This window comes from Pongo pygmaeus, chromosome 20 (assembly GCF_028885625.2).
Source record: "Pongo pygmaeus isolate AG05252 chromosome 20, NHGRI_mPonPyg2-v2.0_pri, whole genome shotgun sequence".
Classification (NCBI taxonomy): Eukaryota; Metazoa; Chordata; class Mammalia; order Primates; family Hominidae; genus Pongo; species Pongo pygmaeus.
This window is the reverse complement of record NC_072393.2, coordinates 13335264-13359076: the sequence shown is the minus strand read 5'-3', so window position 1 is coordinate 13359076 and position 23813 is coordinate 13335264. Positions and strand designations below refer to the sequence as shown.

General features: G+C 56.9%; 3 protein-coding genes across 17 annotated transcripts in view; 2 read left to right on the top strand and 1 right to left on the bottom strand.

Moving 5' to 3' along the window:
* The first annotated feature begins 19 nt into the window (after positions 1 to 19).
* On the top strand, positions 20 to 12440 carry TRMT1 (tRNA methyltransferase 1). Of its 5 annotated transcripts, XM_054464154.2 has the most exons (17): positions 20 to 138; positions 360 to 645; positions 739 to 794; positions 1019 to 1161; positions 1320 to 1507; positions 3784 to 3899; positions 3978 to 4090; positions 6831 to 6979; positions 7136 to 7222; positions 7299 to 7368; positions 7453 to 7587; positions 7671 to 7756; positions 9452 to 9560; positions 9661 to 9737; positions 11735 to 11854; positions 11945 to 12074; positions 12260 to 12440. In XM_054464154.2, exons 2-17 carry the CDS (start codon positions 392 to 394, stop codon positions 12404 to 12406), a joined length of 1980 nt encoding a protein of 659 aa, XP_054320129.1. In that variant the 5' UTR covers positions 20 to 138; positions 360 to 391; the 3' UTR covers positions 12407 to 12440. The 5 variants fall into 5 exon arrangements, with proteins under 5 accessions (XP_054320129.1, XP_063513997.1, XP_063513999.1 ...); XM_063657927.1 differs by lacking the exon at positions 20 to 138 and having other exon boundaries at positions 529 to 655; XM_063657929.1 differs by lacking the exons at positions 20 to 138; positions 739 to 794; positions 1019 to 1161 and having other exon boundaries at positions 575 to 681.
* Positions 12441 to 14204: 1764 nt separating this feature from the next.
* Positions 14205 to 18309, top strand: LYL1 (LYL1 basic helix-loop-helix family member). Of its 2 annotated transcripts, none has more exons than XM_054464198.2 (4): positions 14205 to 14790; positions 16143 to 16501; positions 16590 to 16681; positions 17605 to 18309. In XM_054464198.2, the coding sequence occupies exons 2-4, from the start codon at positions 16167 to 16169 to the stop codon at positions 18018 to 18020; spliced, it is 843 nt and encodes a 280-aa protein (XP_054320173.1). In that variant the 5' UTR covers positions 14205 to 14790; positions 16143 to 16166; the 3' UTR covers positions 18021 to 18309. The 2 variants fall into 2 exon arrangements, with proteins under 2 accessions (XP_054320173.1, XP_054320172.1); XM_054464197.2 differs by lacking the exon at positions 14205 to 14790 and adding an exon at positions 15397 to 15703.
* Positions 18310 to 18545: 236 nt separating this feature from the next.
* Positions 18546 to 23813, bottom strand: part of NFIX (nuclear factor I X) — a 103509-nt gene continuing 98241 nt past the window's right edge. For all 10 annotated transcript variants that reach the window (XM_063657933.1, XM_054464166.2, XM_054464168.2 and 7 more), the window contains one exon: positions 18546 to 22717. In XM_063657933.1, coding sequence (XP_063514003.1) covers positions 22703 to 22717 — 15 coding nt within the window. In that variant the 3' untranslated portion in view covers positions 18546 to 22702. The remainder of the gene's footprint in view (positions 22718 to 23813) is intronic.

Genomic DNA, 23813 nt, shown 5'->3' with positions numbered 1-23813 from the left:
CACCGTACGTTTCCTCATTGACTGGCCAGCCACTATCATGTGATTCGCCCACCTACTGTGCCAACATGGCGGCGCCCAGGTCGTAATTCGGAAAACGTGCACCCTGACTAATTCGGTTTTCTGTGGCTACAAGAGCAGGTGAGGAGGGGCTGGGCAGCGTGGGGAGGGATTCGGACTCGGGGCGGGCTTGCACGAGGGCATCGGCTCCACAGGGACCAGTCGTCCCCAAAACGAGGGGATATCAGCTTACCGAGGCCGCAGGTCTTCCTAGTCCCTACCTCATAGATATGTAGGACACCCCCGGGCCCAGAATGCGGCTCTCTTACCCTCTCTATGCCCTTCCCCGCCCCCCGAACCAGGCTTGGCGGGCGGAGGCGCCAGCGGATGTCTCATGCAAGGATCGTCTCTGTGGCTAAGCCTCACTTTCCGCTCCGCCCGGGTGCTCTGTAGAGCCCGGTTTTTCGAGTGGCAGTCCCCAGGGCTGCCGAATCCAGCAGCGATGGAAAACGGCACCGGGCCCTACGGAGAAGAACGCCCACGTGAAGTCCAGGAGACGACAGTCACCGAGGGGGCTGCCAAAATCGCCTTTCCCAGCGCCAACGAGGTCTTTTATAACCCGGTGCAGGAATTCAATCGGGACCTGACGTGAGCAGGGGTCAGACGTTAGCCTGGCATCGGCTGGTGGGTCAATGTGGATGGCGGGGGCGGGGTATGAGCTAGTCCTCTGTCTCCCACCAGATGTGCTGTGATCACCGAGTTTGCTCGCATTCAGCTTGGGGCCAAAGGAATCCAGAGTGAGTGGAGGTCCAGGCTTCTGGTGGGCGGGGGTCACACAAGTCTGTCTCCCTTGGCTCTTCTGCCGCCCAAATTCAGAGAGGCTTCAGCCACATAGCAGGCCCTGCGTTCTGCTCCTTCAGCCTTTCCCCAGGGACTTCAGGGACGATATTTTGGAGATTAAGGGGAGGTTTCTCAGAGGGGACTTTGTTATTCACTGACTTGTGCCTCTGGGTGGCTGCAGTCAAGGTGCCAGGAGAGAAGGACACTCAAAAAGTGGTCGTGGACTTGTCAGAGCAAGAGGAGGAAAAGGTTGAACTGAAAGAGAGTGAAAACCTGGCCTCAGGAGACCAACCTCGCACAGCGGCCGTGGGGGAGATCTGTGAGGTGGGGCCTGAGCATAGGAGCTGGCAGCCCTGGAATTTAGCGGGAGACAGAGGGCTCCTGGAGGGGGAGAGCTATAGGAGGTGGGTGGTGGGGGCTCCTTGGGCCCAGAAGAGGATGGAGATGGAGATGTGAGGGAGGGTTTCTGCTTACTCCAACAGGAAGGCCTGCATGTGCTGGAAGGCCTGGCAGCTTCGGGCCTACGTTCCATTCGATTTGCCCTAGAGGTGCCTGGGCTCAGATCTGTGGTTGCAAACGATGCCTCTGCCCGGGCTGTGGATCTCATACGCCAGAATGTCCAGCTCAATGACGTGGCCCACCTGGTACAGCCGAGCCAAGCAGATGCCCGGTAGGTTCTGGGCATCACAGCCTAGCTCTGGGACAAGCCTGCCTGGGGTCAAATTCTGGCTCTGTCATGTTCTCACTCTATGACCTTAAGTGAGTGACTTAGCCTCTTTGAGCCCGTTTCCTTGTCTGTCAACTGAGAAAATTAGTTTTACAGGGGTTGCTGTGATGAGTAAGTAATAGATAATTATAGTATGATCCATACTCTGTGCCAGAAATAAGTAGCATCCTGGTCTCTGTTTTAACTTCTTATACTCCTTTTATTCATTCAAATGAGCCATAGTATATCCAGTGTCTGCTATGCGTCAGGCACCGTTTTCAGAGCTGGAAATGCATCAGGAAACAAAACAGGCAAAATTGGTGACCTTCGCAAGAGTTGGCAAACTATAGCCTATGGGGCTCACAGCCTGTTTTTTTGTTTGTTTGCTTGTTTGTTTGTTTTTTGAGATGTAGTCTCGCCCTTGTTACCCAGGCTGGAGTGCAGTGGCGCGATCTCAGCTCATTGCAACCTCCGCCTCCCAGGTTCAAGCGATTCCCCTGCCTCAGCCTCCCAAGTAGCTGGGATTACAGGCATGTGCTACCACACCTGGCTAATTTTTATTTTTATTTATTTATTTATTTTTTTTTGAGACGGAGTCTCGCTCTGTTCCCCAGGCTAGAGTGCACTAGCGTGATCTTGGCTTACTGCAACCTCCACCTCCCAGGTTCAAGTGATTCTCCTGCCTCAGCCTCCCGACTGAGTAGCTGGGACTACAGACATCTGCTACCACACCCACCTAATTTTTGTATTTATAGTAGAGATGGGGTTTCACCATGGTGGCCAGGATGGTCTCGATCTCCTGACCACGTGATCTGCCCGCCTCGGCCTCCCAAAGTGCTGGGATTACAGGCATGAGCCACTGCGCCTGGCTATGCCAGGCTAATTTTTATATTTTTAGTAGAGACAGGGTTTTGGCATGTTGGCCAGGCCAGTCTCAAACTCCTGACCTCAAGTGATCTGCCCTCCTAGGCCTTCCAAAGTGCTGGGATTACAGACGTGAGCCACTGCACCCGGCCTAGCCTAGTTTATCAATGGCCCACAACCCAAGAATGTTTTTTACATTTTTAAAGGTTAAAAAAGAAGAAGAATATGCAGTAGGGACCGCATATGACTCACAAAGTCTAAAATACCTTCTGACCTTTTACAGAGAAAAAAGTTTTTACTTTTCTGACCTTACTAGAATCCAAATAGTAATCACAGACAATGAAAAGTAATTAGCTGGGCATGGTGACTCATGCCTGTAATCGAGCATTTTGAGAGGCCAAGGCAGGAGGAGCGCTTGAGGCCAGGATTTCAAGACCAGCCTAGGCAACACAGTGAAACCCGTCTCTACAAAAATTTTAAAATGAGGTCAGATGCAGTGGCTCACCCCTGTAATCCCAGCACTTTGGAAGGCCGAGGTAGGCGGATCACTTGAGGTCAGGAGTTCAAGACCAGCCTGGCCAACATGGTAAAACCCCGTCTCTACTAAAAATAGAAAACTTAGCCAGGCATGGTGGCATGTGCCTGTAATCCCAGCTACTTGGGAGGCTGAGGCAGGAGAATCGCTTGAACCCACGAAGTGGAAGTTGCAGTGCGCCGAGATCCCACCACTGCACTCCAGCCTGGGTGACAGAGCGAGACTCTATCTCCAAAGAAAGGAAAAAAAAGTGTTAATACGTCTATAAACTGCTTGAAATGGTGTCAGGCAGATACGTCTTATATCAGTATTGTTATTGTTTTAGATGTGTGGACTGAGTTCCACATGGTGCTTTTCCTAAGTAGGAAAATTGTGCAGTTTAATAAATGACCAAGGCCAGGTGCAGTGGCTCACACTTGTAATCTCAGCACTTTGGGAGGCCGAGGTGGATGGATCACTTGAGGTCAGGAGTTTGAGATCAGCCTGGCCAACATGTTGAAACCCCATCTCTACTAAAAATACAAAAATTAGCCAGGCGTGGTGGCACATGTCTGTAGTCCCAGCTACTCGGGAGGCTGAGGCACAAGAATTGCTTGAACTGGGGAAATGGAGGTTGCAGGGAACCGAGATCACAACACTGCACTCCAGCTGGCCAACAGAGCAAGACTCCGACTCAAAAATAAAATAAATAAATAAATAAATGACTGAGCCGGGACTTGAACTTGGGAATCTGGTCCTGGAGTTCAGACCCAAACCACCGTGCTGTAGGAGTTAATATGTGTAGGGGACAGAGAAGGTACCTGGCGCGGGAGGCTGAGGACCTGGCCCTCTTTGCACCCAGGATGCTGATGTACCAGCACCAGAGGGTGTCGGAGAGGTTTGACGTCATCGATCTGGACCCCTATGGCAGCCCAGCCACCTTCCTGGATGCAGCTGTGCAGGCTGTGAGTGAAGGAGGTGAGGCGGGGATGGCACTGGGGTAAGAGCAGGGCTTGGGGTGTTGGAGGGTTCTCACTGCCCAGCCCCTCTCTTCAGGGTTGCTGTGTGTGACCTGCACGGACATGGCGGTGTTGGCGGGGAACAGCGGGGAGACATGCTACAGCAAGTACGGGGCCATGGCCCTCAAGAGCCGGGCCTGCCACGAGATGGTGAGGGGCCCTCTGCCAGCCAGCCAGGGAGACCGGGGGACAGGTGGTTGTCTGAGTCCCTTCCCAATACACCTTCCCCCTCCTCAGACCTGCTCAGCTTCCTCCAGGCTGATGGCCAGATGCATCCCAGGCTGTTAACGACAGGCGCGTCTTCAGCCCACATAGTTCCTAAGAGCATGGCTGATAATCATGGTCATTTGGGGACAGTGGCTTTGGCCAGGACAGGAGTTCATGGCCACATTATTTTAGTTTTCTGTATTAAAACAACTTTTCAAAAAAAAATTTTTTTTTTAAAGGTGGTTTTTCCAGGACTGGGTTTAAATCCTAGCTTTGCTGGTGGCTCTGGGCAAGTGACTTCACCTTTCTGGTCCTCGGGTTTTTTTGCATCTGTAAAATGGGCACAATGATGGTCTGAAGGCCGGGCGCAGTGGCTCACACCTGTAATCCCAGCATTTTGGGAGGCCTAGGCAGATGGATCACCTAAGGTCAGGACTTTGAGACCAGCTGGCCAACATGGTAAAACCTCGTCTCTACTAAAAATACAAAAATCAGCCAGGCATGGTGGCAGGTACCTGTAATCCCGGCTACTCAGGAGGCTGAGGCAGGAGAATCACTTGAACCCAGGAGGCGGAGGTTGCAGTGAGCCAAGATCACTCCACTGCACGCCAGCCTGGGCAACAGAGGGAGACCCCGTCTCAAAAAAGAAAAAAAATAGGCCGGGCGCAGCAGCTCACACCTGTAATCCCAGTACTTTGGGAAGTCGAGGTGGGCGGATCACAAGGTCAGGAGATTGAGACCATCCTGGCTAACATGGTGAAACCCGATCTCCACTAAACATACAAGAACTTAGCCAGGCATGGTAGTGGGCACCTGTAGTCCCAGCTGTTCGGGAGGCGGAGGCAGGAGAATGGCGTGAGCTTCAGGGCTCTGCCCTGAAGGCAGAGCTTGCAGTGAGCCGAGATCTGGCCACCGCACTCCAGCCTGGGCGACAGAGCGAGACTCTGTCTCAAAAAAAAAAAAGGGCTGGGTGCGGTGGCTCATGCCTGTAATCCCAGCACTTTGGGAGGCCGAGGCAGGTGGATCAAGAGGTCAGGAGATCAAGACCATCCTGGCTAATACAGTGAAACCCCGTCTCTACTAAAAATACAAAAAAATTAGCCGGGCGTGGTGGCGGGTGCCTGTAGTCCCAACTACTTAGGAGGCTGAGGCAGGAGAATGGTGTGAACCCAGGAGGCAGAGCTTGCAGTGAGCCGAGACCGTGCCACTGCACTCCAGCCTGGGCGACAGAGCAAGACTCTGTCTCAAAAAAAAGAAAAAAAAAATAGGCCAGGCGCGGTGGCTCACGCCTGTAATCGCAGCACTCTGGGAGGCCGAGGTGGGCGGATCACCTGAGGTCAGGTGTTCAAGAGCACCCTGGCCAACATGGTGAAACCCCGTCTCTACTAAAAATACAAAAAAAAAAAAAAAAAAAAAAGCTGGGCGTGGTGGCAGGTGCTTGCAATCCCAGCTACTCGGGAGGCTGAGGCAGGAGAATCGCTTGAACCTGGGAGGTAAAGGTTGCAGTGAGCTGAGATGGCACCATTGCACTCCAGCCTGGGCAACAAGAGCAAAACTCTGTCTCAAAAAAAAAAAAAAAAAAAAAAAAAAGGTCTGACCCTATTGAGTGTCTGATCAGGATTCAAGAAGGCTGAGTGGCGAAGTGCAGCGGCTTATGCCTGTAATCCTAGCACTTTCGGAGGCCAAGGTGGGAGGATCACTTGAGGTTAGGAACCTGGGCAACACAGTGAGGACCCCATCTCTACAAAAAAAACCTAAAAATTACCTAGGTGTGGTGGTGGATGCCTGTGGTCCCAGATACTCTGGAGGCTGAGGCAGGAGGATCACTTGAGCCTAGGAGTTCAAAGTTATTGTGAGCTTTGATAGTGCCACTACACTCCAGCCTGGTCCACAGAGGGCTCTTGTCCTTGTTCCTAAAGGGTCCTGTCATGAAGTCAGCCCAAGAAATGCTGTCTTCTTTCCCATATCAGAGTCTCACACTAGCAGGAAAGCCCTGGCTGTTTTTCTTTTTTTTCTTTTTTGAGACGGAGTTTCACTCTTGTTGCCCAGGCTGGAGTGCAGTGGCGAGATCTTGGCTCACTGCAACCTTCACCTCCCAGGTTCAAGTGATTCTCCTGCCTCAGCCTCCCGAGTAGCTGGGATTACAGGCACCCGCCACCACACCCAGCTAATTTTTTGTATTTTTAGTAGAGATGGGGTTTCACCATGTTAGCCAGGCTGGTCTCAAACTCCTGACCTCAGTTGATCCACCCGCCTCAGCCTCCCAAAGTGCTGGGACTACAGGCGTGAGCCACCGCGCCTGGCCCAGGCCCCAGCAGTTCTACAGCACCTAGTATCCCCACTTCCTGCCCACAGAGCCCTTGGGGGCTGGAACGTGGGTCCTCAGTACATGCTACATGGCACACCGATAATGCTGATCAGAATAGGTTGGATCTATGCTTTCCTCACTCATTTAGTGCCCCCAGCAGTGCCACAGACAGGGACTGTTGTGATTTTGCAGATGAAGAAACTGAGGCACAGAGAGGGGATACTCACTTGTTGAGGGTCCCACAGCCAGGACTCTCGGGGGTGGGCTTGGATCCCAGGGAGCTAGTCCTGAGCCTGTACTTGTGAGTACCACATAGGGCTCCTGGTGGGGTGGGTGGATAGTGGAGGGGAGGCTGACACCCACCCCCCGCCCCAGGCCCTGAGAATCGTCCTGCACAGCCTGGACCTCCGCGCCAACTGCTACCAGCGCTTCGTGGTGCCGCTGCTCAGCATCAGCGCTGACTTCTACGTGCGTGTTTTTGTCCGTGTCTTCACCGGCCAGGCCAAGGTCAAGGCCTCAGCCAGGTCAGCCCAGGGGCAGAGAGTGGTGGTGGATTGAGAGAGGAGACGGGACCTTGCCCTGGGGGATCTGGGGCTTCTTAAGGGACAGAGCCGGTCTAAGGGAGGAGTTGGGGTGTCGTGGTCACGCTGGGAACTCATGGCCACTGGTACCCCCCACAGCAAGCAGGCGCTGGTGTTCCAGTGTGTGGGCTGCGGGGCCTTCCACCTTCAGCGCCTCGGCAAAGCGTCAGGAGTCCCCAGCGGCCGGTGAGCAGGGAGGAAGGAGGAGAAGGGGAGTCCCAGGGTTTTCCTCCCTCCCTACCAACCATCCCTCTCTGTTTAGGGTCAAGTTCTCTGCAGCCTGTGGTCCCCCCGTGACCCCCGAGTGTGAACACTGTGGGCAGCGACACCAGGTAGGGCTAGGCCAGGGGAGGCAAAGGAGCGAGAGGGTCTCGAAGGTCATGGTCCCTGCTCACCTGTCCCCGGTGCGCTTCCAGCTTGGTGGACCCGTGTGGGCAGAGCCCATCCATGACCTGGATTTTGTGGGCCGTGTCTTGGAGGCTGTGAGCGCTAACCCCGGCCGCTTCCACACCTCGGAGCGGATCCGAGGGGTCCTGAGCGTCATCACTGAGGTGAGGGCCAGGCTGTGACGGGGAAGGGGGCTCCACCTGTGCCCGCCCATCTCCGCTCATGCCCATCCTGTCCCCCATCGCAGGAGCTCCCGGACGTGCCTCTGTACTACACCCTGGACCAGCTGAGCAGCACCATCCACTGCAACACGCCAAGCCTCCTGCAGTTGCGGTAAGAGCCTCTGGGGCTGGGAGGAGCCTGTCCGTGACCACAGGGTGGCCTGGGGCAAGTCCAGGGATTCTCATGCATAGAACTTGCGAGGGGGTGGGGAGAACCAGGTGCAGTGTCTCATGCCTGTAATCCCAGTACCTTCGGAGGCTGAGGCAGGAAGATCACTTGAGGCCAACCTGGGTGACGTAATAAGACCCTATCTCTAACAAATAAATTAAATAAATAAATACAGACACACACACACGCACACACACACACACCCCCACCCACACCCATTAGCCTGGCATGCCCCCCCCCCACACACACCCATTAGCTTGGCATGCCCCCCCCCCCACACACACCCATTAGCCTGGCATGCCACACACATACACACACACACACACACACACACCCCCATTAGCCTGGCATGGTGATACATGCCACACACACACACACACACCCATTAACCTGGCATGCCACACACACACACACACACGCACACACACACACCCATTAGCCTGGCATGGTGATACATGCCTATAGTCCTAACTACTCAGGAGGCTGAGGTGGGAAGATCATTTGGGCCAGGAGTTTGATGCTAAAGTGAGCTATGATCATGCCACTCCAGCCTGGGTGACAAAGTGAGACCTTGTCTCTTTAAAAAAAAAAAAAAATTAGGCCAGGCTTATTGGCTCATGCCTATATTCCCAGCACTTTGGGAGGCTGAGGCGGGCAGATCACTTGAGGTCAGGAGTTCAAGACCAGCGTGGTCAAAATGGTTAAACCCTGTCTCTACTAAAAATACAAAAATTAGCTGGGTGTGGTGGCACATGCCTGTATTCCCAGCTGCTTGGGAGGCTGAGGCACAAGAATCACTTGAACCTGGGAGGAGGAGGAGGCTGTGGTGAGCCAAGATTGCACCACTGCACATCAACCTGCGCAACAGAGCGAGACTCCATTTAAAATATAATAATAATAATTAGAAAAAGAAAAAGACCAGGTGTGGTGGCTCATGCCTGTAATCCCAGCACTTTGGGAGGCTGAGGCGGGCAAATCACTCGAGGCCAGGAGTTTGAGACCAGCCTGGTCAACATGGCGAAACCCCATCTCTACTAAAAATACCAAAATATTAGCCGGGCGTCGTGGCACATCCCTGTAATCTCAGCTACTCAGGAGGCTGAGACAGGAGAATTGGTTGAACCTGAGAGGCAGAGGCTGCAGTGAGCCAAGATTGTATCATTGCACACCAGCCTGAGTGACAGAGTGAGACTCCACCTCCAAAAAAATATATAATAAATGAAGGCCGGGCATGGTGGCTCACTCCTGTAATCCCAGCACTTTGGGAGGCCGAGGCGGGCGGATCACAAGGTCAAGAGATCGAGACCATCCTGGCCAACATGGTGAAACCCTGTCTCTACTAAAAATACAAAAATTAGCTGGGCATGGTGGCATGTGCCTATAGTTCCAGCTACTCGGGAGGCTGAGGCAGGAGAATCGCTTAAACCCAGGAGGCGGAGGCTGTGAGCCAAGATTGCGCCATTGCACTCCAGCCTGAGCGACAGAGCAAGACTCCATCTCAAAAAAAAAAAAGAAAAGAAAAGAAATGAACTCTGTAGCCATGAACCCTTGCCGAAGGTAGTCTTGCCCACACTGGTCAGCTCGGGCTTTGGGGTCAAGGGGTCCGGCATCTCCCTCATAATCCCTGCTGTTCCCCAGGTCGGCCCTCCTCCACGCTGACTTCCGGGTCTCACTCTCCCATGCCTGTAAGAACGCTGTGAAGACGGATGCCCCTGCCTCCGCCCTCTGGGACATCATGCGTTGCTGGGTGAGGGCAGGGCTGACCTCATGCAGGTGGGAGGGCAGGTGGTGGTCACCTGGAGGTCCCTTGGGCCTAGTATTCCCTAACCTCTGACCTCTGCCCCCAGGAGAAGGAATGTCCGGTGAAACGGGAGAGACTATCAGAGACTAGCCCAGCATTCCGCATTCTCAGTGTGGATCCCAGGTAGGGGCAAGCACATGCAGGAGGGGCCAGGGCTGCCCACAGGTATGGGAAGCACATGTGTGTGCAGACAACACAGATGCTGCCCCACATAGACTCGTGCCCATTCTTCAAGTGAGATTCAAAATCTGCTGACTGGGGCTAGGTAGGTGGCTCACGCCTGTAATCCCAGCACTTTGGGAGGCTGAGGCAGGTGGATCACCTGAAGTCAGGAGTTCAAGACCAGCCTGGCCAACATGGTGAAACCCCATCTCTACTAAAAATACAAAAATTAGCTGGGCATGGTGTGGTGGTGGGTGCCTGTAATCCCAGCTACTCAGGAGGCTGAGACAGGAGAATCGCTTGAACCTGGGAGGCAGAGGTTGCGGTGAGTCTAGATCACGCCATTGCACTCCAGCCTGGGCGACAGAGCGAGACTCCATCTCAAAAAGAATAAAAAAATAGCTGGGCGCGGTGGCTCATGCCTGTAGTCCCAGCACTTTGGGAGGCCGAGGCAGGCAGATCACGAGATCAGGAGATTGAAACCATCCTGGCTAACACAGTGAAACCCCGTCTCTACTAAAAATACAAAAAAAATTAGCTGGGCGTGTTGGCAGGTGCCTGTAGTCCCAGCTACTCGGGAGGCTGAGACAGGAGAATGGCGTGAACCCGGGGGGCAGACCTTGCAGTGAGCCGGGATCGCGCCACTGCACTCTAGCCTGGGTGACAGAGCAAGACTCCATCTCAAAAAAAAAAAATAAATAAATAAAAATAACTAAATCTGCTGACTGGGCTGGGCGTAGTGGCTCATACCTGTAATCCCAGCACTTTGGGAGGACAAGACAGGCAGATCACCTGAGGTAGGAGTTCAAGACCAGCCTGGCCAACATGGCGAAACCCTGTCTCTACTAAAAATACAAAAAAAAAAAAAAAATTAGCCAGGTGTGGTGGCACATGCCTGTAGTCCCAGCTACTCGGGAGGCTGAGGCAGGTGAATCACTTGAACCTGAGGCAGAGTTTGTAGTGAGCCGAGATCGCACCACTGCACTCCAGCCTGGGCGACAGAGTGAGACTCCATCCCCCGCCAAAAAAAAAAGAAAAAATTAGCATTACCAGCATACCAGGGGTAACTTTTTGTTCTCTGTCTACTCCCAGCACTGAGAACAATGCAGGCACACAGTCGTTAAATAAAAATGTTTATTAGGGCCAGGCATGGTGGCTCATTCCTATAATCCCAGTGCTTTGGGGGCCCAGGCGGGAAGATCACTTGAGCCTAGGAATTTGAAACCAGCCTGGGCAATACAGTAAGACTCCATCTCTACCAAAAAACTAAAAAAATTAGCTGGGCATGGTGGCACCTGCCTGTCATCCCAGCTACTCAGGAGCTTGAGGCAGAGGCAGGAGGATTGCTCGAGCCCAGGAGTTCCAGATTGCAGCTTTGATGGCGATAACACCACTGCACTCCAGCCTGGGCATCAGAGTGAGACCCTATATATATATATATATATATATATATATATATATATATATATATATATATATATTTTTTTTTTTTTTTTTTTTTTTTAGACAGAGGCTCACTCTCTTGCCCAGGCTGGAGTGCAGTGGTGCGATTTCAGCTCACTGCAAACTCTGCCTCCCAGGTTCAAGCGATTCTTCTGCCTCAGCGTCCCGAGTAGCTGGTATTATAGGCACCCGGCACCACGCCTGGCTAATTTTTGTATTTTTAGTGGAGATGGGGTTTCACCATGTTGGCCAGGCTGGTATCGAACTCCTGACCTCAGGTGATCCACCCGCCTCAGCCTCCCAAAGTACTGGGATTTACAGGCATGAGCCACCGTGCCTGGCCGAGACCCCATCTCTTTAAAAAAACCAAAAATGTTTATTAGATGAATGAGAGAATCCTGACATGAGCAGACACCTCGTGCTGTGTGGTGGAGGCGGACAGGCCCTGTGGGGGGTGGGGACACACTCGTGTGGCAGCTTCCCCCAGCCCCAACGCCCCACCCCTGCTTCCCTAGGCTACAGGCCAACTTCACCATCCGGGAAGATGCCAACCCCAGCTCCCGACAGCGAGGACTCAAGCGCTTCCAGGCTAACCCGGAGGCCAACTGGGGTCCCCGGCCTCGTGCCCGGCCAGGGTGAGTGGTGGTAGGGTGGGGGTGGGGCTCAGCCAGAGAAAGAAGGGGTAAAGGGCAGATGGGGTCCCACCTACTCCTCCCCTCGCACAGGGGCAAGGCGGCCGACGAAGCTATGGAGGAAAGACGCAGGCTGCTTCAGAACAAGCGGAAGGAGCCGCCGGAAGATGTGGCCCAGCGGGCTGCCCGGCTCAAGACATTTCCTTGCAAGAGGTTTAAGGAGGTGAGGTCCCTCCTCCCTTTCCCCCACTGCAGGACACGTGAGTCTCCCCTTTAGGCAACAGGGAGAGAACTGGGGGAGCTGGGGCCAGGCAAGTGTTTGGGAGTGGGCTTCCCATCCCTGGAAAGGATCCCATCAGGGGCTGCTGAGCTCCGGGCAGGGGTTCACACCCACCATCTTCCCACCAGGGCACCTGTCAACGCGGGGACCAGTGCTGCTACTCCCACAGCCCCCCAACACCCGGGGTTTCTGCTGATGCTGCCCCTGACTGTCCAGAGACCTCCAACCAGAGCCCCCCTGGACCTGGGGCTGCCGCTGGGCCAGGCATAGACTGAACCAATAAAGAGATGTCACGTCACCTTCTCCCGATTGCCTGTGGTTTGCGTATTGGTCCATACAGCTGCATGACTGGGATCTGTTCCTCTGGGGATCGTTCGCCCCTGCCTGACTGGAGTGTTGAGTCTGTATGGGAGGTAGGAGCTGACCACCTGCACAGTGGTCGGCCCCTCTGCAGCGAGGGTCACTGAGCCACCCCAGAGCCGGAGCCTGCGATTCCCGAAGCGGCCACGGGGCGGCAGCTGTGCGCTCGCTCCCGCGGGGGTTCTGCCCCTCTTCCCCCTCCCACCTTCAGCGCGCTCCAGGCCACGGGCTTGCGCATAGCGGGGCGCTCCTGCTCGGTAGCCCCCACGTGTCCTCGCACCACTGCCTCCTCGCCGCCTGGTTTCTTTGGCCCAGCTCTCCAGGGGCCGCAGTGGCGGAAGCTGGACCGGAACCAGGCGCCCTGTGCATCCGCTCCAGACCAGGTGCTTCCTGCCCTGAGGCCCGAGGGGGCGTGCACACAAAGAGGGACCTCACAGGCTGCTGCCCAGACACCCAGTGAGGGGGAGCTGTACCCCTCCCTGCCCTCCAGAGTGGGGTTTAGTAACGTTAACGAAGAGTCCTGGGGCAGGATCCCCTCTCTGGCTCCTGCTCCCTTCATCCCCATCTGTAATGAGGCTAATCTTAGGACCCTCCTTGTAGGGATATCAGAGTCAGGGCTTAAACTTTTTTTTTTTTTTTTTTTTGAGGCAAGGTCTAGGTGTATGGCCCAGGCTGGAGTGCAGTGGCGCAATATTGGCTCACTGCAGCCTCCACCTCCCAGGCTCAGGCCATCCTCCCACCTCAGCCTCCAGAGAAGCAGGGACTACAGGCATGCACTACCACAACCAGCTAATTTTTGTATTTTTTGTAGAGATGCGGTTTCGCCATGTTTCCCAGGCTGGTCTCAAACTCATGAGCCCAAGCAATGCGCCACCCTCAGCCTCCCAAAGTGCTGGGATGACAGGCATGAGCCACCACGCCTGGCCTTTACTGCATAAAACTTTAGTTCCTGCTTCTTTGGAGGAAAGCAATGTAGGTGTTGATCGTGGGGTCCTGGGCTCCACACCATTCCTGGGGGAGTGGTGGTAGTCCTGGAGCTGGGTGCCTGCCTAGGGGCTCTTGCAGTTGCCCAGATACACACATGGGCCAAAGCATGAGTATCACAAGTGGGCGGCAGTCCGGTAGCTGCTGCTGCCTGGCTGTGCCCAGGGCCTCTCCCTGTGGGAGGCTCCAGCAGGGTCTTGAGGTTTATTACCACCAAGCCAGGATACCTGCCCCCCATGAAGGGGCCGGGTGCTGTGGGGTGAGGGCCACGGACCACCAAGTTGGAGTTATGTGATCCTGTAGCCAAGAGGCCTAGAATTGTGGGGACCTGTTGGGCATCTACTGGAAGGTCACACCAGCCCCAGCACCCTAGGAAATCCAACTTCCCCACCCCACCCCCAACAGCCATGGCGCTTCCTCTCACCCTCCTGGGCTTGGAAATGTGTGGATACCGTGCTGAGGGCTTGGGACACCTGCCCAGGCTGGACACCCAAGGCCAGACTGTTAGAACTGTTCCCCTTTGGGTGCCCCACTCCCGGGTAGGGGTGGTGGAGAGGAGGGAAGGGCCTCTGTAAAAAGAGGAACCAGGCTGGGTGAGGAGAGGAGGTGGGGGCCCAGGGTCACGCGGCCCCAACGGGCCGGAAAGGGCTCTCCCTCACCCCCATCAGCATAGACACTCGGGCAGGGAGTGTTCAAAGCCAAAGGGCAGACTCGGACATAAGAGGAGGCAGCTTCCCTGCCTCAGTTTACCTCCTGCGTGCATCCAGGCACCTTCCTCCCCGGCTGCCCTGGGGCCCGGGTCCCCAGAGGCCCGGGGTCCCTACAGTGCCTGGGGGAGCGGAAGGCGAAGCCCTGAGGGGTGGCGGACCGAGTCCTGCCAGCGCCGGCTGGGGGCGGGGCCGGGAGGCCCGCGCTGCTAGGTCCCCGCCCGCTGGTTTCCTCCGGGGTCAGCCAGGCTCCTTATCAGGCGCGGCCAGGCAGCCTGTCCCTTATCTGCACTGGGCCAGCATCCTCCGGCCGCTGTGCCGCCAGGGGTGAGAGGGAGGAAACCGGGCCGCCGGGGGCGGGGAGAAGGCGGGCCGGCCCGGGAGCCGCTCACTTTCCCTGGGGGGGACCTACGCGGAGACCTCGGCTATCCTGGCCCTCCGAGGCCCACGAGGAGGCGCGGCCCAACGCCGGGGCCTGAAACATTGAGGCCGGACCCTAGCGAGACAGCAGAGCCTGGCCTGACGCTGGAAACCACACCCTGGCCCAGACTGCCAGCCCTGACGGGACAGAGCGAGGGCACTCACCAGGCTGCAGGAACAGTGCTGGGGTAAGAGGGGAGCGGGCCTAAAGGTGGAGGATTCTGGGCCTGGGACCCAGCCTGCATTCCTTTGTTCATTCATTCATTCATTCATTCATCCATCAGCAGGGACCCACTAGTGAGGGGCCAGGCCTGCTTCCCCAGGGCCTAGCTGAGGAAGACAGGGCAGAGGGGCCAACAGTAGTCTCACACCTTGCTGGGACATCCTGGACTCTGGAACCAAGAGCAAACAGGGATGTCAAAACAGTATGCAAAAGTGTGGATGATGGCGGGGCATGGTGGTGCATGCCTGTAATCCCAGCAGTTTGGGAGGCTAAGGCGGGAGGATCACTTGAGCCCAGGAGTTCCAGACCACCCTGGACAACAGAGTGAGAACCTGCCTCTACAAAAAAAAAAAATTTTTTTTTTTTTTTTTAATTAGGCGGGCATGGTGGCACATGCCGGTACTCTCAGCTACTCAGGAGGCTGAGACAGGAGGATGGCTCAAGCCCAGGAATTTGAGGCTGCAGTGAGCTATGATTGCACCACTGTACTCCAGCCTGGGCAACAGAGGGAGACCCTGTCTCTAAAAAAAAAAAACACATTTTTAAAAATGTGGATGCTGATGAGGATGGGGGCTTCCAAGCCAGAGGGAGGGTTGGGGCATGACTGGACTGGACTGGGCAGTGGGGTCAGTGTTTAGGGGTCTAGGGTCAGCATTTGAGGTCATAGTGTCAGTAGTTGGGTCACAGGGTTGCTATGGGGGACGTTTGCAGTGGGAGTGGGGTTCACTCAAGCAATTATGAAGCATTTTCAGGGACAGCAATGGGAAGAACCGCAGGGTCATTCCTGAGGTGCAGAGGGTCAGCCTGGGTGGGGGCTGGGGGCCATCCGTGAAGGGTCAGAGTCCATCTTGGAGGGATTCCAAGCTCACATGGCATCAGTGAGTCAATGAGGAGTCTCTGGATTGGATCTTTAGATCTGAGGATAACAGGGTTAATCTTGGGGTTTCTGGGGATCCCAGGATCAGTTAGGGGCTCCCTGTCTTGTTCCCTCTCCAGGCTGCAGAGGTGAGGGAATTCTGGAAGAAGGAATATTTGCTCAGAGGCTGGGCAACAGCACCCCTCCTGGGTCACAAAGAGCTCAGAGACAGTGCGCTGCCTAGCACCTAGGGGGGCGCCTCCTACTCTAACGTAGGACCCACTCCCGTGTCCTGGAAGTTTCTGGGCCTGCCCCCGCCATCTGCCTTTGCCTACTGAAACTCCTCCCCTCCTCCTTTCCCCCTCCCCCTCCCTCCTTCCCATTTGAGGGGTTTCTTGAGCTAAGCAGGTGGGAGCGGGGCACCTAGTCCTCCTCTCCAGTGGCTGCCTTCTTTCCCACAGGTGAGTACCCCCACGTCGGGGTCCATGTGCCCGCCTCAGGCACAGGCAGAGGTGGGCCCCACCATGACTGAGAAGGCAGAGATGGTGTGTGCCCCCAGCCCAGCGCCTGCCCCACCCCCTAAGCCTGCCTCGCCTGGGCCCCCGCAGGTAGAGGAGGTGGGCCACCGAGGAGGCTCCTCACCCCCCAGGCTGCCACCTGGTGTACCAGTGATCAGCCTGGGCCACAGCAGGCCCCCAGGGGCAGCCATGCCCACCACAGAGCTGGGCACTCTGCGGCCCCCGCTGCTGCAACTCTCCACCCTGGGAACTGCCCCACCCACTTTGGCCCTACACTACCACCCTCACCCCTTCCTCAACAGGTCAGTGGGGATCTGGGGTGGGGGGGAGTGGGGATTGGGGACCAGGGTCCTTGCCCACAAGGCATTAGTGACCCACGACCCCTTACAGTGTCTACATTGGGCCAGCAGGACCTTTTAGCATCTTCCCTAGCAGCCGGCTGAAGCGGAGACCAAGCCACTGTGAGCTGGACCTGGCTGAAGGTGAGTGTGGGTTTGTGTGCCTTGTGGGTTTGTATGCCTGTATGTGCACTTGTGGGTGCACAGAAGGCCTGGCCGTCTCTGTGTGGGGCTCATGTCTGTCCTCTACTCCACCTCGGGGAGACGTGCTTCCAGCACACACAGAGGAGAACAGCCCACACAGGTTCTACCCATGTGCAAAACCGCAGTCCCATAGCCAGCCCCACACAACCACTGCCACCCAACAGGCCAAGCCTTGTAGCCGCAGTCACGGCAAAACAGAGCATGCCACACCAGGGCATGGGAGCCACAAAATCACAGCTCCACTGGCATGTGCAGCCACGCAAAAGACAGCCACAAGACCACAGCCACACACAAGACAGCCACAGGACCACAGCCACACACAAGACAGCCACAGGACCACAGCCACTTAGGACCATGGCCACACAAGAGTCAGCCACACAACCACAGCCACTCGTGAAACAGCCACATGGCAACATCACACATAACCACAGCCATGAGACATAACAAGAGTCTCACACAGTCATACAAGACACAGGACACAGACAGTCATAATGAGAGGATCTCTCAGACCCATGAGCACACCCAGCCAGCCGTACTTGGGCACAATCAGAATGAGGGCCCCAGGGACAGCTTCCCAGACCAAACACAAGGAAATCTTTCTTTAGCGATTCTCCGTCATTGACATAAAGGTGCCCATAGTCACAGATACAGCAGGCCCTTGTCCGTAGGCCGGGCCTGTGATGATTCTTGTCTGGGTGGCTCTTGGGAGGGGTGGGGAGGGCTACCCGTGGACCCCTTGGGTGGAGAAAGCCCCAGCCCATGGCCTGGGTTTAAGTTCCCACGAGGGTGCTGCGTGCCTAGCGGGAGGGCAGGAGGGGCCGCCCTTTGGGCCATGGCACCAACCCGGCCCTCCTTGTCCACAGGGCACCAGCCCCAGAAGGTGGCCCGGCGCGTGTTCACCAACAGCCGGGAGCGCTGGCGGCAGCAGAACGTTAACGGCGCTTTCGCTGAGTTGAGGAAGCTGCTGCCGACGCACCCGCCCGACCGGAAGCTGAGCAAGAACGAGGTGCTCCGCCTAGCCATGAAGTACATCGGCTTCCTGGTGCGGCTGCTGCGCGACCAAGCCGCTGCTCTGGCCGCAGGCCCCACCCCTCCCGGGCCCCGCAAACGGCCGGTGCACCGGGTCCCAGACGACGGCGCCCGCCGGGGATCCGGACGCAGGGCCGAGGCGGCAGCGCGCTCGCAGCCCGCGCCCCCGGCCGACCCCGACTGCAGCCCCGGTGGAGCGGCCCGGCCCATCAAGATGGAGCAAACCGCTTTAAGCCCAGAGGTGCGGTGACCGCACGCGGCAGCACCTCTGAGCCGGAGGGCACCAGGGACTCGGCCCAGGGCCGTCGAGGAAAAAGGGCAGTGGACGTGCTGCGCATGTTCGGGAGCGAACTCCCCCGACGAAGGACCAGTGAAGACGTCAGGGGCAAGGTCTCGGGGGTCCGGAAGGGTGATCATCGACCCCCAAGGGACCCGCAGACCCTTAAAAAAATCACCCACCACCCTCTGGAAGTGGCCTTGCCCAGGTCCCCTTCCCAGGGGCGAGGTCGGCAAACCAACATGGCAGAGCAGTCACAGGACCCAAGTGGTGCCTCATTTTTTCCGGGCTGGGGTCGCGAGGGGAGGCCAGGAGGGGCTGAGGAGGCTTCGCTTTTCTCACCGTCGGCCCCTCCCGGAGACCCAGGGGCAGACGCTCGTCGACGGCGTCTGCTGCGCTCCCGGCGCTTGGAGAGAGGCGCAGAATCCAAGTCGGGGACGCACCCTACGGACCCCGACCCAGTCCCGCACGGTCGCGTTAGCGAAGGGTCAGGCGCTCTTGCGTTTGTTTTTCTTTATTTCTTTATTTCACATACACATTAGCCATTCAATGGAGAAGCCGGAGAGAGTCAGGCAAAGATGGTATAACAGAAGCGCAGTGACGGGGGCGGGGCGGGGCGGGGCGGAGAGGGAACAGACGGGCTGGCTGCCTACTTGCATTCCGCTAGGACACTGAAAACCCAGAAAACAAAACAGACAGTAAACTACCCTTGTTTCTTATGTATCTCAGTGCAGAGACGGGGGTGGAGGGCAGAAAAGAGGGGGAGACCAGGCTGAAGTAGGAGGAGCAGAGGGAGGGGGACGCTAAGGGGGAAGCACACCAAATCCATTAGTACTATATATAGAGATACTCGTATATACTGCGTTTCTTAGCCTAAGAAGAAACTTGTTTGACGGGACGGGCGGCCTTTGCGGTCCGCGATGCTGGTGCTGGTCGGGCGCACGGATCTCCCGGGAGGGGCCGAAGCGGGGCTGGCCCAGGCTGGCTTGCGGGGGGAGGGGGGCGCCCCGAGGGTGGGTGGGGTGGGGGGGAGCAGAGGCGGGGCTGGGGTGCCCCTCGGGCTCTCGATTGGGGGACGAAAGTTCTCGTGACTTTATTGCTCCTTTATTTTCTCTCGTGTGGGGGGGTCTGTTCAGCACGGTCGGGGTGGGGGAGTGGTGGGTCGTCTGAGCCACCCGGCCCCTCTGGGACCCAGAGCGCGGCGTCCGCTCCGCCAGCACGGGGGTGAGAACAAGGCACTAGGTCGGCCGGCCAGCGCGGGGGCGGGTGTGTAAGGCAGTCGACAGGGCTGGTTGCGGGGTGGGGCGGGGCTGTGTGCGGGGCCGTGTGCGTGCGTGCGTGCGGACGCGGGCCTGGGCAAATCGACCTGTCAGCGTGGCTGGTCCTGTCCTGGAGCGTCGAGCCTTCCCGGTGTTCCCCGGAGGGGGTCGGGGATAGGATGAGAGATGTTGAATGGGGGCGGGAGGGGCGCCGGGAAAGGGGGGAGGAAACTACCAACTTGCTGAGCGCGCTCCTGATAATGCTGGTGAGGGTCAAGTTGGCGTCTGGCTCAAAGAAGGGCGCTCGGGGCGGAGAGGGAGGGAAGGAGGGGACGTTTGTTCGTTGGCATTGACCTCTGCGGGGGAGGGGCCGGGGACCCCTGCCGCGCCCCCGTACCCGGACGGGGATGGGGCGAGGAGGGGGTGCTGGGCCCCAGGGAGGGGCGCCCGGGGAGACCCGCGGCCGGAGCAGTCCAGCCGCCGGGGGCACGCCGCTGTCCCGTTCCGTTAAACTCAACAAAGAAGGGATATGCGTATTCCTAACAAGTGCAGGATATTTAATTGATTCATAAACTTATGTATAATAGTTTGTGGGTTCTTTAAAACGTACTTTATAATGTAAGAAGCACCAGGGTTTTATGTTTAATTATCTTAAAAATAATTTTTCTCTCGTCCTTTTCCTTTTTGATCTTGTGTTGGTTGATTTTTTAAATGTCGAGGTGTTTTTTTTAAACTCTAAAATGTGAACGTTTCCTTCAGCCCTCCCACCGAAACAGAACGAACGACGAAACAAATAAAAACCCCAGATCATCCTCGTCAACGCAGGAAAACGACTAAAAAAAAAAAAAAAAAAAAAAAACTAAAAACGAACAAAAAAAAAAAAAAAGGGAAAAACACTCAGCTTTCGTTATCCCCGCGCAGGGCGGGGCAGGCCCGGTTCTTTTAGCGTCCCCAGAGCCGCGAGGACATTACAACAAAAATAGAATTTTTTTTTCTTAATCTCTTAACATACAAAGATAGGAAAACTCTCTGATGCATTGCACTTGGTTCAATGAAAAAAAAAAGTTAATTTCCCCCATATATATTTTTGTTTTTTTTTTTTTCTCTCCTAACACGTCCCCACATCTCCTGTTGCCCTCATTGCCCCTCACAACACCACTTGGGAAAGGAGCAGCCCCCACCCCCTGCCCGCCCGGGCAGCCCCGCCGGGCACGCTCCGGCCCGGGCCCAGCTGGCCTGCAGCTTCCGACCTCGCCCGGGCAGGTGCCCCGCAGATCCTAGCTCCCACAGTCCCACAGAGCCCGAGCCCTCGACTATCGTCGAGGAAAAGGGCACGTGCGGCCGGACAGGGAGCCCCTTCTGCTTCGCTCTCAGCTCTGACCCTGTTTAGCCAACCGAACTGAAAAATCATTGCACTTTGACCGCGCGTCACGCCCGGCCCACCCGGCCCCCCACCCCCGAGGCCTTACTCCCCACGCCCCGGGAGACTCCCGCAGGACCCACTGCCCTTCAGCCCCGGGGTTCTCTAGGGCTGCACGCTGAGGACAGGGGGAGGGCTTCACTCAACTTCCAACAAAAGCCGCCCCTGGGGCCAGCCACCTTGTGGCTTCCAGCTGGGTAGCAGGCACCGCTCGCCTGCCCCTTCGGCCCCAGGTCGCTGACCTCCTCCCCTCCCCAGTCACTCCCTCCTCTTCCCTCCCTCCGCCAGCTCGGGGCCACAGCCTCACAAACTAGATTCACAATAAATACAGCCCATAGCCCACCCCTACGTGGTGCAATGTTGATTTTCTCTCAGAGGATCCTGACCTGTGCTTTGTGTTTTCATACAATTAAGAAAGAGAAAGAGAGAGAGGCACAAGGACTCGAGAAGGGGCCAGGGACGGGAGATGCAGGAGGAGGAGTAAGGCACAGAAAGACAAGCCAGAGGGGCCAAGTCACACCCTGGAGGGGAGCTGGGCGTGCTCATCCTCCCCTCCCTCCCAGGGGGGCTTCTGAAGACCCTCTGGACAGGCCCCCCAACCCTCCCTTGAGGGAGGAGGGGGCTGGGGGGGGAGAGCTACTTCCTGTGGTGTGTTACCAAATTGTTCCCAAGTTGCTCAAATGGAGGAGTTCCCATTCCAACAGCAAAAGACCCAAACAATGAATGCCCCACCCCTAAATAAAGAGTAAAGACATTACAGCTAAAATCCAGAGAAAAGTGGCCACGTGGGGGGGGGGGCGGGAGAAAGTCGGGGGCACAGAAAGCTCCAAAACACTTTTGAAAAGGACGACACCCAACACCCTCCCAAGGAACTGAAAGTCGGCGAGCAAGACGCCTACCTAAGCGCAGGTGGTGGCTTAGCGCGGCAGCGGCGGCTGCCTGGTCCTCCTCGCTCGGCTCCGGGGTCCCCTTTCTGCTCCACCCTCCAGCCCGGCCCCAGCAGGGCAGTCTGCATGAGGGGCAGGGGCAGGAACTGATGGGGCGGAGCGAGGGCACCTGCATGCAGGGCTGGGGGCGGGGGCGACCTGGGGCCCGACTCCCCTCCCTCGTGGCAGGAAGGAGGCCCTCCTGGCCTGCAGAGAGAGGGGAAAGGGGGCCTGTCCCAGGCTGGGACGAGGCCGTCGAGAGCATTCCGACTTTTTCCTACGGACTGTACAGAGGGGTCCAGGGCCCCAGGAACTGCTCTTGCGGCTCAGGGTGGGGTGACAGAACACCCTCCATTCTGGGACTCGCAACTAGCTCCAGGGGTCACCCCCTGCCTGCCTGAGGGCTTTTAGCCCGAGGGTGGGGTGGGGTAAGTGGAGGCCGCTCTCCCCCTCCTGGTCGGGAGCAGCTGGGGGAAGAAGCTGGAGCCTTGGCAGGGAGGGAGGGAGGGAGAGAGGGAAGGGCGGAGTCTGGAGGGGAGAGCCTGAGGGATCTAAACCCCATCATCTTTACAAGCTGGTCCTCCAGGCTCCCTAGGGCAGCTCCGGCTGTGTGGAGGGTGGGGTTCCCCTAGAAAGGGGTGAGGGTGGAGGCCAGGCCCCTTCAGAACTGTGCTGGTTGCTTTGTTTGGGGACTTTGTTCCTTCCCCAGAAGGCTGGGGTGGGGTCGGGGGGAGGAAGGCAGTTCTGCATCCTTTCTTGCTTTCTGTCCTCTGCTTGACAGAGTCCATGTCGCGTGTTTCTTTCTGCTTGGCTGCTGGTGCACAGCTCCACCAAGACCCCTTCCAAGGGCTCTCTGAGAACTGGGCTGCTTCTGGGGCCCGCGGGGGTCCCCGGGCTGGAGGAGAGAAGGGCTGAGTGGCTGACGACGTGTAATTTTTGCTTTTCGGTGGGGCTGGGCTGGGCTGAGGGATTTTTCCATTCTCAAAATTTCTTCTCCCCCCTTTCGAGGAACCTCTTCTTCTCATTTTGTTGTTTCTTTTGTCGATCTTATCAGAGGAACCAGGACTGAAACAGGATGAAAAAGAGGCGATACTGAGAACAGCTGGGGCAGGTCCCATCTCACTCCTACCTGGCCCAGTGACCTGGCCCCTCAAGGGTCCAGCTCCCAAAGAGCCAGGGTGCCGGATAGCCACCACCCACCTTGTTCCCATGGAGAAGAAAGGGCATTCCCCATTCTCTCCCTCCCTCCTGCGAGAACCCCGCCCCCTCAGAGACTCTGCCCCTAGTGCTAGAGTCCAGCTGGCCTTCCCGTGGGCACTGTGCCCAGCGGGTGGGACCCCCATGGCTGGCGCTGGCACAGGCCTGAGATCTGGCCATGTTTCCAATTGTTTAGGTTTTTGTGTGGGTCCTGGAGGGTGGGGAAGATGCCAGGCTGGGGCTTTTGTACCCAGAGGGGTTTTAGGAATGGGTTGGGGGTGGCCCAGCTTCTTGCTGAGTTTTCTTTCTGTCTCTTTGGATTAAAAGCAGAAATTCCCATCTATACACCCCAGCCAAGGTCCCACAGGCTGAAAGGCTGGGGGCAGAGGAACCACATGGCTTCAGTCCCTAGTAGCGCCAGGCCTGGGGGAGGGGCCATGTAGCTCACGGTGCTGGATCCTCTACCCTCAGGGCACTAGATAGACACTGAGGAAGGACCTGAGGCTCCCTGGGGTGAGCGTCACTTCCTTCACATCGCCAGCAGGGGGCGCTGCCTTCCCACAGACAGGACCTTGTCTGCCTGTGTCTGGTGGCTCAGCTCAGAGCACACCCAGGGCGGACCCCAAGGGTCTGGGCTGCTTGGCTATGCCCTCCATCCAAGGCTCCAGCCCCACCTCCTGGCAAAGTGGTGGGTCAGGGTCTACTGTGGTCTGCTGGGCCTGGGTGCACCTGGTAGTACTGTTGGGGCAAAATGAGGGTCCCTGAAAATGCATCTTGGGGCCTCTCCCAGGCTGTCACAGACTCTGGTCTGCAGGGGCCAGGCAGAGCCAACTACAGAGCGCATACCAGGTCCTGGTTCACTCCCACCCCTGCCCTGACCCCACAAGGAAGCTAGGCACAGAGTGGGTGCGTGACCTGCCTAAGGCCACATAGCCCTCAGGCAACAGAGCCAGGGTTTCAATGT

Coding starts and splice junctions, on each gene's coding strand:
- TRMT1 (XM_054464154.2), top strand. CDS start 392: ATGCAAGGATCGTCTCTGTGGCTAAGCCTCACTTTCCGCTCCGCCCGG. Junction 795..1,018: donor TGGGGCCAAAGGAATCCAGA/GTGAGTGGAGGT, acceptor GGGTGGCTGCAG/TCAAGGTGCCAGGAGAGAAG. Junction 1,162..1,319: donor CCGTGGGGGAGATCTGTGAG/GTGGGGCCTGAG, acceptor TTACTCCAACAG/GAAGGCCTGCATGTGCTGGA.
- LYL1 (XM_054464197.2), top strand. Junction 16,502..16,589: donor CCTCACCCCTTCCTCAACAG/GTCAGTGGGGAT, acceptor GACCCCTTACAG/TGTCTACATTGGGCCAGCAG. Junction 16,682..17,604: donor TGAGCTGGACCTGGCTGAAG/GTGAGTGTGGGT, acceptor CCTTGTCCACAG/GGCACCAGCCCCAGAAGGTG.